General features: G+C 39.9%; 1 protein-coding gene across 3 annotated transcripts in view; it reads left to right on the top strand.

Moving 5' to 3' along the window:
• The window catches only part of lyst (lysosomal trafficking regulator), a 338776-nt gene that overhangs the window by 194018 nt on the left and 132626 nt on the right, over positions 1-12132 (top strand). For all 3 annotated transcript variants that reach the window (XM_060852679.1, XM_060852671.1, XM_060852686.1), the window contains one exon: positions 9312-9472. In XM_060852679.1, the coding sequence (XP_060708662.1) occupies positions 9312-9472 (161 nt within the window). The remainder of the gene's footprint in view (positions 1-9311; positions 9473-12132) is intronic.

Raw genomic sequence — 12132 nt, 5'->3', positions numbered from 1 at the left:
GAAGCTGAAGGCACTCTTAATAAATGAACCAGTGTTGGCCTCCTGATTTTTCAAGACCTTTCAAAATGGCAATTGATACTGCTGCTTTAAGGAGAGATGCTGCCATGTTAAAGGATCATGAGTCAGGAATAGAGATCCAGTGGATTACTTTTCTAAGAAGCTTAATCATGGTGACTCAGTGGTTAGCACTGCTGCCTCACAGCACCAGGGTCCCAGGTTCAATTCCAGCCTTTGGTGACTGTCTGTGTTGAGTTTGCACATTCTCCCCGTTTCTGCGTGACTTCCTCCAGGTGCTCAGTTTCCTCCCACAGTCCAAAGATGTGCAGGTCAGGTGAATTGGCCATAGGTTAGGTGCGTTAGTCGGAAATGGGTCTGGCTGGGTTACTCTTCAGAGGGTCGATGTGGACTTGTTGGGCTGAAGGGCCTGTTTCCATACTGTAGAGAATCTAATCTAATTGTTATTAGAAGCAGTATTAAAATAAATAAAACAAAGAACTGTAGATGCTGAAGATTTGAAACAAAAACCAAAATTACAGATTAAACTCGGCAGGTTTGACAGCATATATGGGGTGAAATCAGACGTTTTAAGTCTGGTAACGTTTTAGCAGAACTGTTGAGTTTCATCAGTGACTTTTGTTTGTTAATTTCCGAAGTAATACTGTACTGTAGAAAGAGAGACTTCGGTGGTGATGTCAGCTCTTTGACAATTTGAAGTCAATAGCAAGGAACTAATTTATACTAATGCTAGCCTTCATTGAAAAGTTTGAAGCTTTGAATGCATGAATGTTTAGATTGTCACCTTTTGTTGCAAGTATTTAATGTAAAGATTATTTGCATTACATCTGCCATTACATTATCTTTTCAAGTATTGTCCTAAATGCAAAATTATGGAAAAGGTCGTAAATTGATGCAAGTCTTGCGTTTTGTTGTTCGTGTATTGCATGTTTGTGATGAAGCGAAGTTTTGAAATTGTATTTAATTATCTAAAGGGTGGAGGTGAATTGGAGGTGTCTTTTTATAACTGTAAACTGAAATGAGAGAACTATAACCATTGCCCCTGTACTCACGGGGGATACATTCCAAGACCTACAGTGGAAACCTGAAACCACAGATAAGAGCTAACTCATTCATTTAAATGGGAAATATACCTTCCTGGCAGACACCACTCCCCCCCCCCCCCCCCCCCCCCCCCAATACACAGACACACACACACACCCTGCCGTTCCCTGGTGCTGGAACACTCCCCATAATATGCTTGGGCCATGGTAAACCGCAACTGAAACTGCAGAAAACGATTCTGCAGATATGGCAGTTGTCCTGTATGTTTTAATTAGTGTTCTAAAGGAATGCTGTCTGTTTTGAAAACCTAATAGCCTGACACTCATGGCAAGCATTCTTGTGGACCAGACTAAATCCTCTGAAAATATTCAGAAGGTAGTCCAGACTCTAACTTTTTCTTATTTTAAACGTATATGTAGGATGTTGCTTTTCAGATGCAATTCATTTGGTCAAACTATCAGATTTAAAGCAAAAGACACTTTATTCATACACTATGGTTGAAACACAATGAAGGAAAGAAGGAATTGGATTAACGTAACTCTATAGGAAAATTTAGAATAATAGATATAGTAATTATTACTAATTAACTGTTCCAATATAATAATATCCCATAACCACAATTTTGGCAAAAGGAAAACTCAGAACCCAGATTGTCACATGTACAACTCGCATAACAGCAGAGACCCCTCCGCTTTTGACTGCAACCAAGAGAGAGAAAAAAAGCTTTCACTACTTCAAGACCCTGAAAGCAACTGCTGAAAGCTAAACTAAAGATTCCTTTTTCAGTGGGAGTTTGGCCAAACCCATTCAGGCTGCTTCTACTGTTCCAACTTTAAAAATAGCCCAAAGCCTCACTAGCTATTTACTAGCTTTCCAACTAGACTGCTCAGTGCCTCTGTCTTAAAACCCCTCTTCAAAAAAAAGAACAAAATAATCTCTTAAAGCCACAGCATAACTTGAACAAACAGTAATTAAAGATTTGTGTTTACAGATAAACTGGAGCTAAGGGTCTATTTATAAATGGAGCTTTGGTTGACAACAAGAAGTTGATTGGTCTCGTGTACAAGTCCTACTTTTTGGATGCTGCCTGACGGACTGTGCTTTTCCTGTGGCACATTTTTGACAGTTATTATTGGCCAAGGGCCTTTTGATTGGAAAAATATGGTGCTAGAAAAGCACAGCAAGTTAGGCAAGAGGATCAATATTTTGGGCATAAGCCCTTCAGGTATATGTTGGGGGTGCGAATGGGGGTTAAGAGGTAAATATGGGGTGGGGGTGAGGTAACTGGCAAGGTGGGATTGGTAGTGATAGGTTGGAGAGGAGGGTAGAGTGGATAGAAAGACGGACAGGTAGGATGGTGCCGAATTGGAGGCTGGATCTGGGATGAGGTGGGGGGAGGAGAGATGAGGAAATTAGTGATGTCAACTTTGACTTGTTCTTCCTCTAGGTATCAGGACGCTTGGATTTGTCAGTAGAGGCAGTCAAGGACTTGCATGAACATCTTTGGGGGGCCACGCAACAAACAACCCCACTGCCTTGTAGTTGACCACTTCAATTTCCCCCTCCCACATGCAAGGTCTTCACCGCCTCCACCGCCAAACCCAAACCACCTGACGCCGAGAGGAAGAATGCCTCATTTTCCTCCTTGGGATCCTCCAACCACACAGCATCAATGTCAACCTCACCAGTTTCCTCATCTACCCTCCTGCACCTCATCCCAGATCCAACCCTCCAACTCAGCACTCCCCTGTTTAAATGTCCTGCCTGTCCATCTTCCTTACCACCTATCAGCTCCCCCCACCCCTCCAGTCTATCACCATCAACCCCCACCTGCATCTTCCGAGCTACCTCACCCCACCCCATATTTACCTCTCAACCCCCATTCGCTCCCCCAACATATATCTGATGAAGGGCTTATGCCCAAAATATCGATCCTCCTGCATAACTTGCTGTGCTTTTCTAGCGCCACATTTTTCCAATCAAAAAGCCCTTGGCCACCCTCCTATTTATCTCTCGGTGCCCCCTCCCCCACCTCATTCCTGATGAAGGGTTCATGCCCAAAACATCGATTTTCTTTTGCTCCTCGGATGCTGCCTGACCTGTTGTGCTTTTCCAGCACCACACTTTTCAACTCTGATCTCCAGCATCTGCAGTACTCACTTCTTCCTAAGGGCCTTTTGATGGCTAACAACAATGTGATTAGTTCTCAGAAAAGTAAAAAGCTTGGGTCTGAGAACAACATACAGAGAAGCTATCAGATCTTCATACAGTCAGGAGCTCTCTCCATTCTCAGCAGTAAGCCACTTTAAACTTGACAAAAGGGTTATCTTTTCCTCAGTTCCACTAAACTAAGACATTTGATAAGTCAAACACTTGGTGAACCAGCTACCTTGTCCATCTTGCAAAAGAATGGGCAAGAAGAAACCTTCTTATCAACAAGAACCTAATTAACAGAACTTGTGAACAAAGACGACAATACGGTTTCCAATTTTCCTCCTGTCATTGTTTTTTCTCTGCCACTGCGTCTGTAGTATGCACATGTAACGAGGTGTCAGAAGAGCATAGGATCGCAAGTGGATCATTCGATCCCTCCAGCCTGTTCTGCCAGTCATTAAGATCACGGCTAATCTGTAGTCTAACTCCATGTACCTTTCTTAGGTCTACATCTTTCAATATCTTTGCTTAACATGAATGTATCTTTCTCAGATGTAAAATTAACAACTGATCCAGCATCTACTGTTTGTGCAAGAGGCTTCCAAAACTTGCTCTCTCCTGAATAGCCTGTCCCTAGTTCTCAGATTATGGCCACTAGTTTGAGAAACCTCAACCAATGGAAATAGGTTATCTTGATCTACCCTGTCTTTTCCTGTTAATATTTCGAAGTCTTCAATCAGCTCACCCTTTAACTGTCTAAATTCTAGAGAAAACAGGCATAATTTTTGCAATATCTCCTTGTAACTGATTTTTTTTTGTAAACCTACTTTGTCCTCCCTTCAAAGTTTTTATATCCTCAAGATTTGGTGCCCAGATCTGCTCTCAGTATAGTAAGTAGGGTCTAATTAAGATTTTGTGTAACCGCAGCAATAGTTCTGCATCCTTGTATTCCAATCTTCTAGAAATGAAGACCAACATTCCATTAGCAGCCTTGATGATTTTCTGCACTTATTCATGACACTTTAAAGGTCTCTGAACCTGAACCCTTAAGTCTGTTTGGACATCCGCAGTACTTTATTCCATCTTTTAGATTTTTAATAGTATTTGCCAATATTTATAACCCTTTTCCTGTGGGTAGAGTAATCACTTCTAATATATAATAATTCCTGTCAAGTATAGCAATGTGTTCTAAAGTTTGGTTAATAGAGGATGCTTTGAGTATTTTTGGAAAAAAAACTTTAAAGATGATTCTTGGAATAGCAGGCTTGATTTCCAGCATGCTACTCCAGTGAACTCCATCAACTTTACTGTTGATCTTTTGATATTGTAGAAGCTGCTGGATACCAATGTGATCCAGAGTGGGCACATCTCTAAGTGTTGGCAGGTCAAGTAATTTTGAATCTGCGCTGCAAATATTGCACCACATTGGACAATGTGAAAGTTAACCAGATGTTTCACTCCAGAGTCTCCCTGAATTATAGATTGGTTTCTGATCAGTGACATGTGTGACTGAAAGTGAGGCAGGTATGAGGATCCAGGAGGTTGCAATTGAGGACCCTCAGCTCTTGCAATTGTCCCAACAGTTATGAAGTTCTTGCTAATCTTGTAGATTAGTGTGTGGCCTGCAGGGAGGATAAGTGAATTGACTACAGCACCTTAAAATAGGGAGCCAGTTGCCATGGTTAGCAGGGGGGAGAGGTCATGGGGAAAGAGTAAAAGAAAATAAGGTCATAATGGTAATACATACTGTTCTCTGCAGCTGTGAAGTAGAAGGGGAGTAATCCAGTTGTCGTCATCTATCTTAGTATCAATGACATTGATAGGACTAAAAAGGAGGTATGGCTGGAAGCAAAATTAATTAGAAAGCAAAATATCCAAGATAGTAATCTTAAGATTATTATTTCAGCTTTACAAACTGGAATAGGGCCATTAAAATCAAGAGTTAAATGTGGTGGCTCAAATATTGGTGTGATTGGAATGGGTTTTAGGGGCACTAATCCTGGTGTTAGAGTAGAAAAGAGCTGTTCTGGGGCAATAGGCTTCACTTGAACCGTGCTGGGATCAGTGTCATGGTAAACCAGATACCTAGGGCTATAGAGGAGGCTTTAAACTAATTAGAGAGACAAAGGTTTGGGAGATACCAAAATAAATAAAGGGAGAAGATAAACTTCGAGGATAAGTTTGCAAATAATATCAAGGTGGACAGCAAGAGCTTTGTTAAATATTTGAAAACGAAGAGAGATGTCGAAGTTAATATAGGCCCTTTTAAAGAACAAAGCTGGGGAACTAATAATGGGAAGCCAGAAAATGGTAGAGGAGTTGAATAAATGCTTTGCATTGGTGTTCACAGCAGAAGTACTAATAACGTTGCAAAAATGAAAGCATTATCTAATGCAGATGGACGAGAGGAGAAAGCACAAAATCTGGTTGAGGGCGGCCGGTGCCAGTGCAACTATGTGGGCTAAAGACCAACAGGTGTCCTGGATCTGATGGGATTTTTCGAGGTTATTAAAAGAAGTAGTAAGAGAAATGGTGGAAGCATTGGTAGTAATCTTTCTAGAATTGCCAGATTCTGCAAAAGTTCTAAAGAACATAAAAACTGCTAATGTAGCACCTTAAAAAGGGAAGGAGACAAAAAAAACTATCGGCCAGTTAGCTTAATTAGTTAGTTATTTCCGACATTATTGGGAATATGTTGGATTCTGTTATCGGAATGAAATAGCAGGGTCATTAAGTATATTTGACATTAAGATAAATTGATTTCTAACCAAGGTTTGTGGAGGAAAGGCAAGAAAGTGGAGTTGAGCATTATCAGATTAGCCAAGATCTCACTGAATGATGAAACAAACTTGATGAGTTGAATGTCTTATTCAACTCATCAAGTTTGCTCGTTTGCATTTCGTTCTTGTGATCTATCACAGTCTTGGGATTTCTGTCATTCTTGTCCTGAGCCATCTTCTTCCACCCAATACAGAATTTTCATGTCCTGCCTTATGTCATTTCAAACCTTTCTGATGCAGAATACACATCACATAATATCTGCTTTTATTGACTAAAGTTCTTTCATGACAGAAACTGGATCAAATATGTAAGAATTTATTGAATCCTGTTGCGTTTCTAACAGTTTAGATGTTTCCCTGTACCCTGATCAAAAATACAGCATCAGTTTTTTTTCTCTTCAGCCAAATGATTACATGAATGCTCTAAAATAACTGAAGTACTGCACTAATAGACTAGTTGCTTTTGGTATAGGGTTTGGACAGATTCAATGATGTTTACTTGCAGAATGGAGAGCAATTGATTCTGAAAGATAATGAACCTAGCATGCTTGCACTGCTACTTACTGTAGAGAGGGTTGCAAATTAAGGGGGAATATGGATACATATGAAGTTTATTAGTTGGCTGGTTTCAGTAGTGTGACAAAACTGAATCAGTAGTAAGCCTCAGAATTCCTTAGCTTTCTTTACTTTGGATCAAACTTTACAATATTTTTAAAACAAGTAAACTGGACAGAAATCAAGATCAACATACTAAAGTGAATCATTTTTATTAATTCCTTTGAAAGACATTCTGATGAAAGGGCTTGTGTTTTTTGCTGAAAGAGCAACTTACTTGATGCCATTCTACTCTTTCTCAGTGGTCCTGCAAGTTTTTCTCCTCTTAAGATATTATCCAGTTCCTTTTTGAAATGCACTCTATCACACACACAGGCTCTGGATTCCAGATCATGACCACTCATTGTTTAACACAACCTTTTCCTCATGTCTTTGGTTCTTTTGCCACTCATCTTAGTGTATATTTGATCCTTCTGCCTTTGGGAACATATTCACTGAAGACTTTGTTCAGACCTCTCCATTTTGAACAACTCGAGCAAATCTCCTCTCAAACTCCTCTGAAGTACAGTTGTAGTTTCTCCAGATATGTTCACTTGACTTAAGTCACTCATCCCTGGGACTACGCTCATAAACACTCTTAGCCTGTCTGGTGTATTTGCATCCTTCCTAAAGCGTAGTGCCTAAAATGGACATGATATTGCGTCAATGTGGAGTCAATATTTTCTAAAGATTGTCTATAACATTCTTGCCTGTGGACAGCACAGTGGCTCAGTGGTTAACACTACTCCCTCACAGCACCAGGGATCCAGGTTTGATTCCACCTGAGGCAACTATCTATGTAGAGTTTGCATGTTTTCCCCATGTCTATGTGAATTTCTTCAAGGTGTTCTGACTTCTTCCCACAGTCCAAAGATGTACAGGTTAGGTAAATTGGCTGTGCTAAATTGCCCATAGTGTCCTGGTGTTAAGTTTTTTTTTCCCTGAGAATCTTATGCACTTGATGCAACTGCAACACACCATCCTCTGTGAACAAGCAAAATTTTATTAAGCACAGTACAATACAAGCTTTGGAGAAACCCTGAACAGTCCTGCCATGCTTGTGAGGTGTGTCGAAACAGTTCTTCCTTTATACCAAATCTGTACATCACAGTTAGTAATGCCCACAAAAACCCCCAGCCATCCCCCTCGCATTCACATGCAACACAAGACAACCCCTAGCCACCCCCTCACAATCACATGCTACTCAAGATGCAATGCAGTGACCACCTCACCTCCAGAAACAATGTAATGCAAATCATCCCTTAATGGACAGATCTGGTGTGAATTCTATTTTTTAACTACAGGGAGTAGTCAGAATTCCAACTTATTCTTATTGACCCTGACCCTGATTCCACCAATGAGACCTGGATATTTCAGGCCCAGTGGATTAGATGCATAAGCATGTTTTCGATTATAGATTTGATGTGCTTTTTGTTCTTGCTGATTTCTGAATAGGGGATAAAAATGTCAATACCTCTGAGTGCAATGAAATGGCCATGTAAATGGCTCTGGATAATAGGAGATAAATTGTAAGAAATTACCTTATCTGTAAGTCAGAGGCATCCCACCTTAGCCTCAGGACATCAATTTCCTGTAGGTCAGCAGAGCAAAACAACTCTTTAATATCAGACTGGGATATGTACATTGGGTGGATTAGACCGGAGCAGAGCAGGGTTATGGGAGTGGTGGGGAATTCTGGGTAGGATGTTCTTCATAGGGTTAATGTGGGCTGAATGACCTGCTTCCACACTATAATGATTATATGAACTGGATGCCTCTATTTAGAAAGCTCCGAATCCCAAATATGATCATAACCACTTTCTTTGCGCTGTCATCTTCAATGATATTTATGCACAATCCCAGGTCTGGTTCTGCACCCTGTTGAGAATTGTATGCTTTATTATCATTGCCTTTCCATGTTCATCCTACCAAATGTGTCTTTTTGATCTCTGCAGTAAATTTAATTTGCCATTTGTTCAGCTACTCCATTTGTCCTCTTGAAATCTTATCATTATCACATTATTTTTCAAAGTTTGCTATTGCCTGCAAATTTTGAAATTGTTCCCTAATATGATTCAAAATAATTAATAAGTGAAGTAAAATAGTTCCATTACTGACACCTTGCATCCTGAATGTAGACCTTCCCCAGCTAAGAAATAACCTTTCACCACTACTGTTCCTTCGTGTTGGGAAATAATGTATTCATGCAGCTGTTCTTCCTCTTCTACAGGCGTTAACTCTCCTTGCCAGCCTATTATGTCATTGTTTATCAAAGGCCTCTGGAAGTCCATGTCCACACCATGAACTTAGTTGTCCATCAAGCATCTCTGTTGTGTTATCATAAAAGGCAGTCAGATTGCTTAAACACAATATGCCTTGAACAAATCCATGCTAGCTTTTCTTAATTAATCTATATTTATCCAAGTGACTTTGACTTGGGTGTTATTTCTGAGTATTTTCCCACTACTGAGGCTAATCTGGTTAGCCAGTAGTTGGCTGAGCTTTTCCTTGATTTTGTTATTCATCCGTATTGATCCACCACCACAATAGTTGTTAATTGACTGTAAATATATCGTACAAGGTGATCTATGTCAAGTATGAAAATCATCCACACATGGCTGTATAGAACCTATACCTGCCTGAGTAGTTTTTCTAATGACTGAGGTGGCAAATATCAAAAGATTCATTGAGTCTTTTCAGTGATGGTTTTTTTGTACTTTTCAGAAAGTCTGATGTGGCCTTGGATTATACTGTTCCTCGAAAGAGCAGCCTGTCCTCTGACAGTAATAAAACTTTTGCAATGATTGGCTACAGTATGCCCCAACAAGAAGATACGACTAGGTTGGCTGGAATTTGGAGTATTGGAAGCTTGCTTCTTTTTAATGGTAACAATTTAATAAGAATTTAACCTTTTCTACACTTCCTCTAAGTGTTTTTCACATAGTTGCAGCAAAGTAGTTCCATGAAACAGGCTGTTTAGCCCATTGTCCATTTTGCCACTTACCCTCTAGACCAGTTATCATTGTTATTATATTTACTGCCATCTATCCAAGTCCTTTAAACTCTTTTTTTTGTTTCAGTCATCTAATTTTGAATGTTGACGCAATTTCTGTCTCAAGCTGCAAGTATAATCACAATTGGGGCTGTTTTCCTTGGAGAGTCGGAGGCTGAGGGGTGACTTTATAGAGGTTTACAAAATTATGAGGGGCATGGATAGGATAAATAGACACGTCTTTTCCCTGGGGTCAGGGAGTCCAGAACTAGAGGCCAATGTTTAGGGTGAGAGGGGAAAGGTATAAAAGAGACCTAAGGGACAACCTTTTCACGCAGAGGGTGGTATGTGTGTGGAATGAGCTGCCAGAGGATGTGGTGGAGGCTGGTACAATTGCAACATATAAGAGGCATTTGGATGGGTATATGAATAGGAAGGGCTTGGAGGGATATGGGCCGGTTGCTGGCAGGTGGGACTAGATTGGGTTGGGATATCTGGTCGGCATGGACGGGTTGGACTGAAGGATCTGTTCCCATGCTGTACATCTCTATGACTCTAGTCTTAATTCAAACTTTTATCGATAGCTATTCATCTAGGGCTTAGGAACAGGATCAGTGGAGTTTTCGGAAAGGGAAACTGTTTACCTAATTTATTACAGGATTTTTTTGAGGAAGTGACACATAGAATGGGTTAAGGGGAAACCGGTAAATTGATTTCCAAAAGGCCTTGCAAAGGAAAGTTCCTGCAAAAAATTACAGCACAGCTCTCTTACCATATTAGCACAGATGAAGGAACTCTTATATACTTAGTGGTAAGGTACAGGGGAGTGTTGCTGAACAAAGACACCTTTGAGTTTAGGTTCATAGTTCTTTGAAAGTGGAGTTGCAGGTAGGTAGGATTGGGAAAAGGCTTTTGATATGTTTTCCTTTATCAGTCAGAGCATCGAGTATAGGAGTAGGGAGGTCATGTGACTGCAACCCACCCCCACCCCCCCTTCCCCAATACCTAAACCCCAGTAAATATAGATCCACTCAATCAAATCTATCCTTATATGACACACGTATCAATCCAGAAATTAGTCTGGTGAATCTTTTGGTGCACTGCCTCTATGACAAGTCATTTTCCTTAAATAGGTAAGGACACCAAACTGAACACAGTACTCCAGACGTGTGGTCTTCCCAAGGCCCCATGCAACTGCAATAAAATGACTTTAGTCCAACTCTGACCTCCTTTTAATGCAGTTCAATGTTCTGTTTGCCTGCTTGCTGTACCTCATTCTTGCTTTCAATGACTAGTATAAAAGGTCAACCAGTCCTTTTGTACATCAACCTTTCCTAGTTTATCATTTTAAATAATACTCTGCCATTTTGTTTTTGTTATTGAATTTGACACTTTCACACTTAGCCACTGTATACTGCATCTGCCATTACCTTACTTTCATTTTACTTATCTAAATCATCCAGAAGGCGATTTACATTGTCCTCACCATTCTCTGTTCTACCCGGTTTTGTGTAATCATCAAACTTGCAGATATTGTATTTGATTTCTTCATCAAAATTTTTGATATATATTGGGAGTCGCTGGGTCTAAGCGCTGATACTGGTGGATACCTCTTTATCACTGTATTCCACTCTGAAAAAGATCCATTTATTCCTGAACTTACTTTCTTGTCTGTCAGCTGAATTTTAATCTGTGCTAAAATATTACCACATACTTAGATTTTGCCTACTAACCTCTTATGTGGAACTTTATCAAAAGTTTTATGAAATGCAAATAAACTGTATCCATTGGTTCTCCCTCATCTATTGTACTAGTTACATTTTCAAAAAAAACTCCAGTATGTTTGTCAAACTTCCTCAGTCAAATTATTCTTGTTCCACTGACCATGAGCCCCTCATTAGGGTTTTGGGTGAATGGTCTTGTCAGAATGAAAGCACAGGATTCATATTTGAATTCCACATTTTAAGTTGCTTTGATAATGCGAGTATAACTTCAGCGTATACCATAACACATGGAAGCATTAAATGTTATATTTTAAATAGTCTCCACACAAATTTTTTACCCCTTAATATTTTCCATGTGACCATGCACAAGGTGTCAAGATGGTGTAGTGTTTTTATTGCTAGACTACAAATCCAGTGATCCAGGTCATGTTCTGGGGACTTGAATTAGAATCTTGCCACAGCAGGTGGTAGAATTTAGATTATATTTGTTTTTTTAAAAATCTGCTGATACCATGTCAACTGTTAGAAATTTCCATCTGATTCACTCATCTCCTTTTGAGGAAAGTAACTGCCATCCTTGGTCTGGTCTACATGTGACACCAGATATACAGCAATGTGGTTGACTCTTAACTGCCCTCTGGAAGATTGTTAAATTCTCTGGATAGTTAAGGATGGGCAGAAAATGCAGGAATAGTCAGCAATGCCATATCCTGTGAATAAAAAAGCCTGAACCCTGACTGAGAAATTCCACTCACACCCCAAATTAGTATATTTTAAAATGTTTTCAATGGAATGCATTTGGTCAGTGTTATGGGAGAAAATGTGCAAA

This window comes from Hemiscyllium ocellatum, chromosome 3 (assembly GCF_020745735.1).
Source record: "Hemiscyllium ocellatum isolate sHemOce1 chromosome 3, sHemOce1.pat.X.cur, whole genome shotgun sequence".
In the NCBI taxonomy this organism is placed as follows: Eukaryota; Metazoa; Chordata; class Chondrichthyes; order Orectolobiformes; family Hemiscylliidae; genus Hemiscyllium; species Hemiscyllium ocellatum.
Note: the sequence above shows the minus strand (reverse complement) of the source record. Positions and strands in the feature narration are given on the sequence as shown.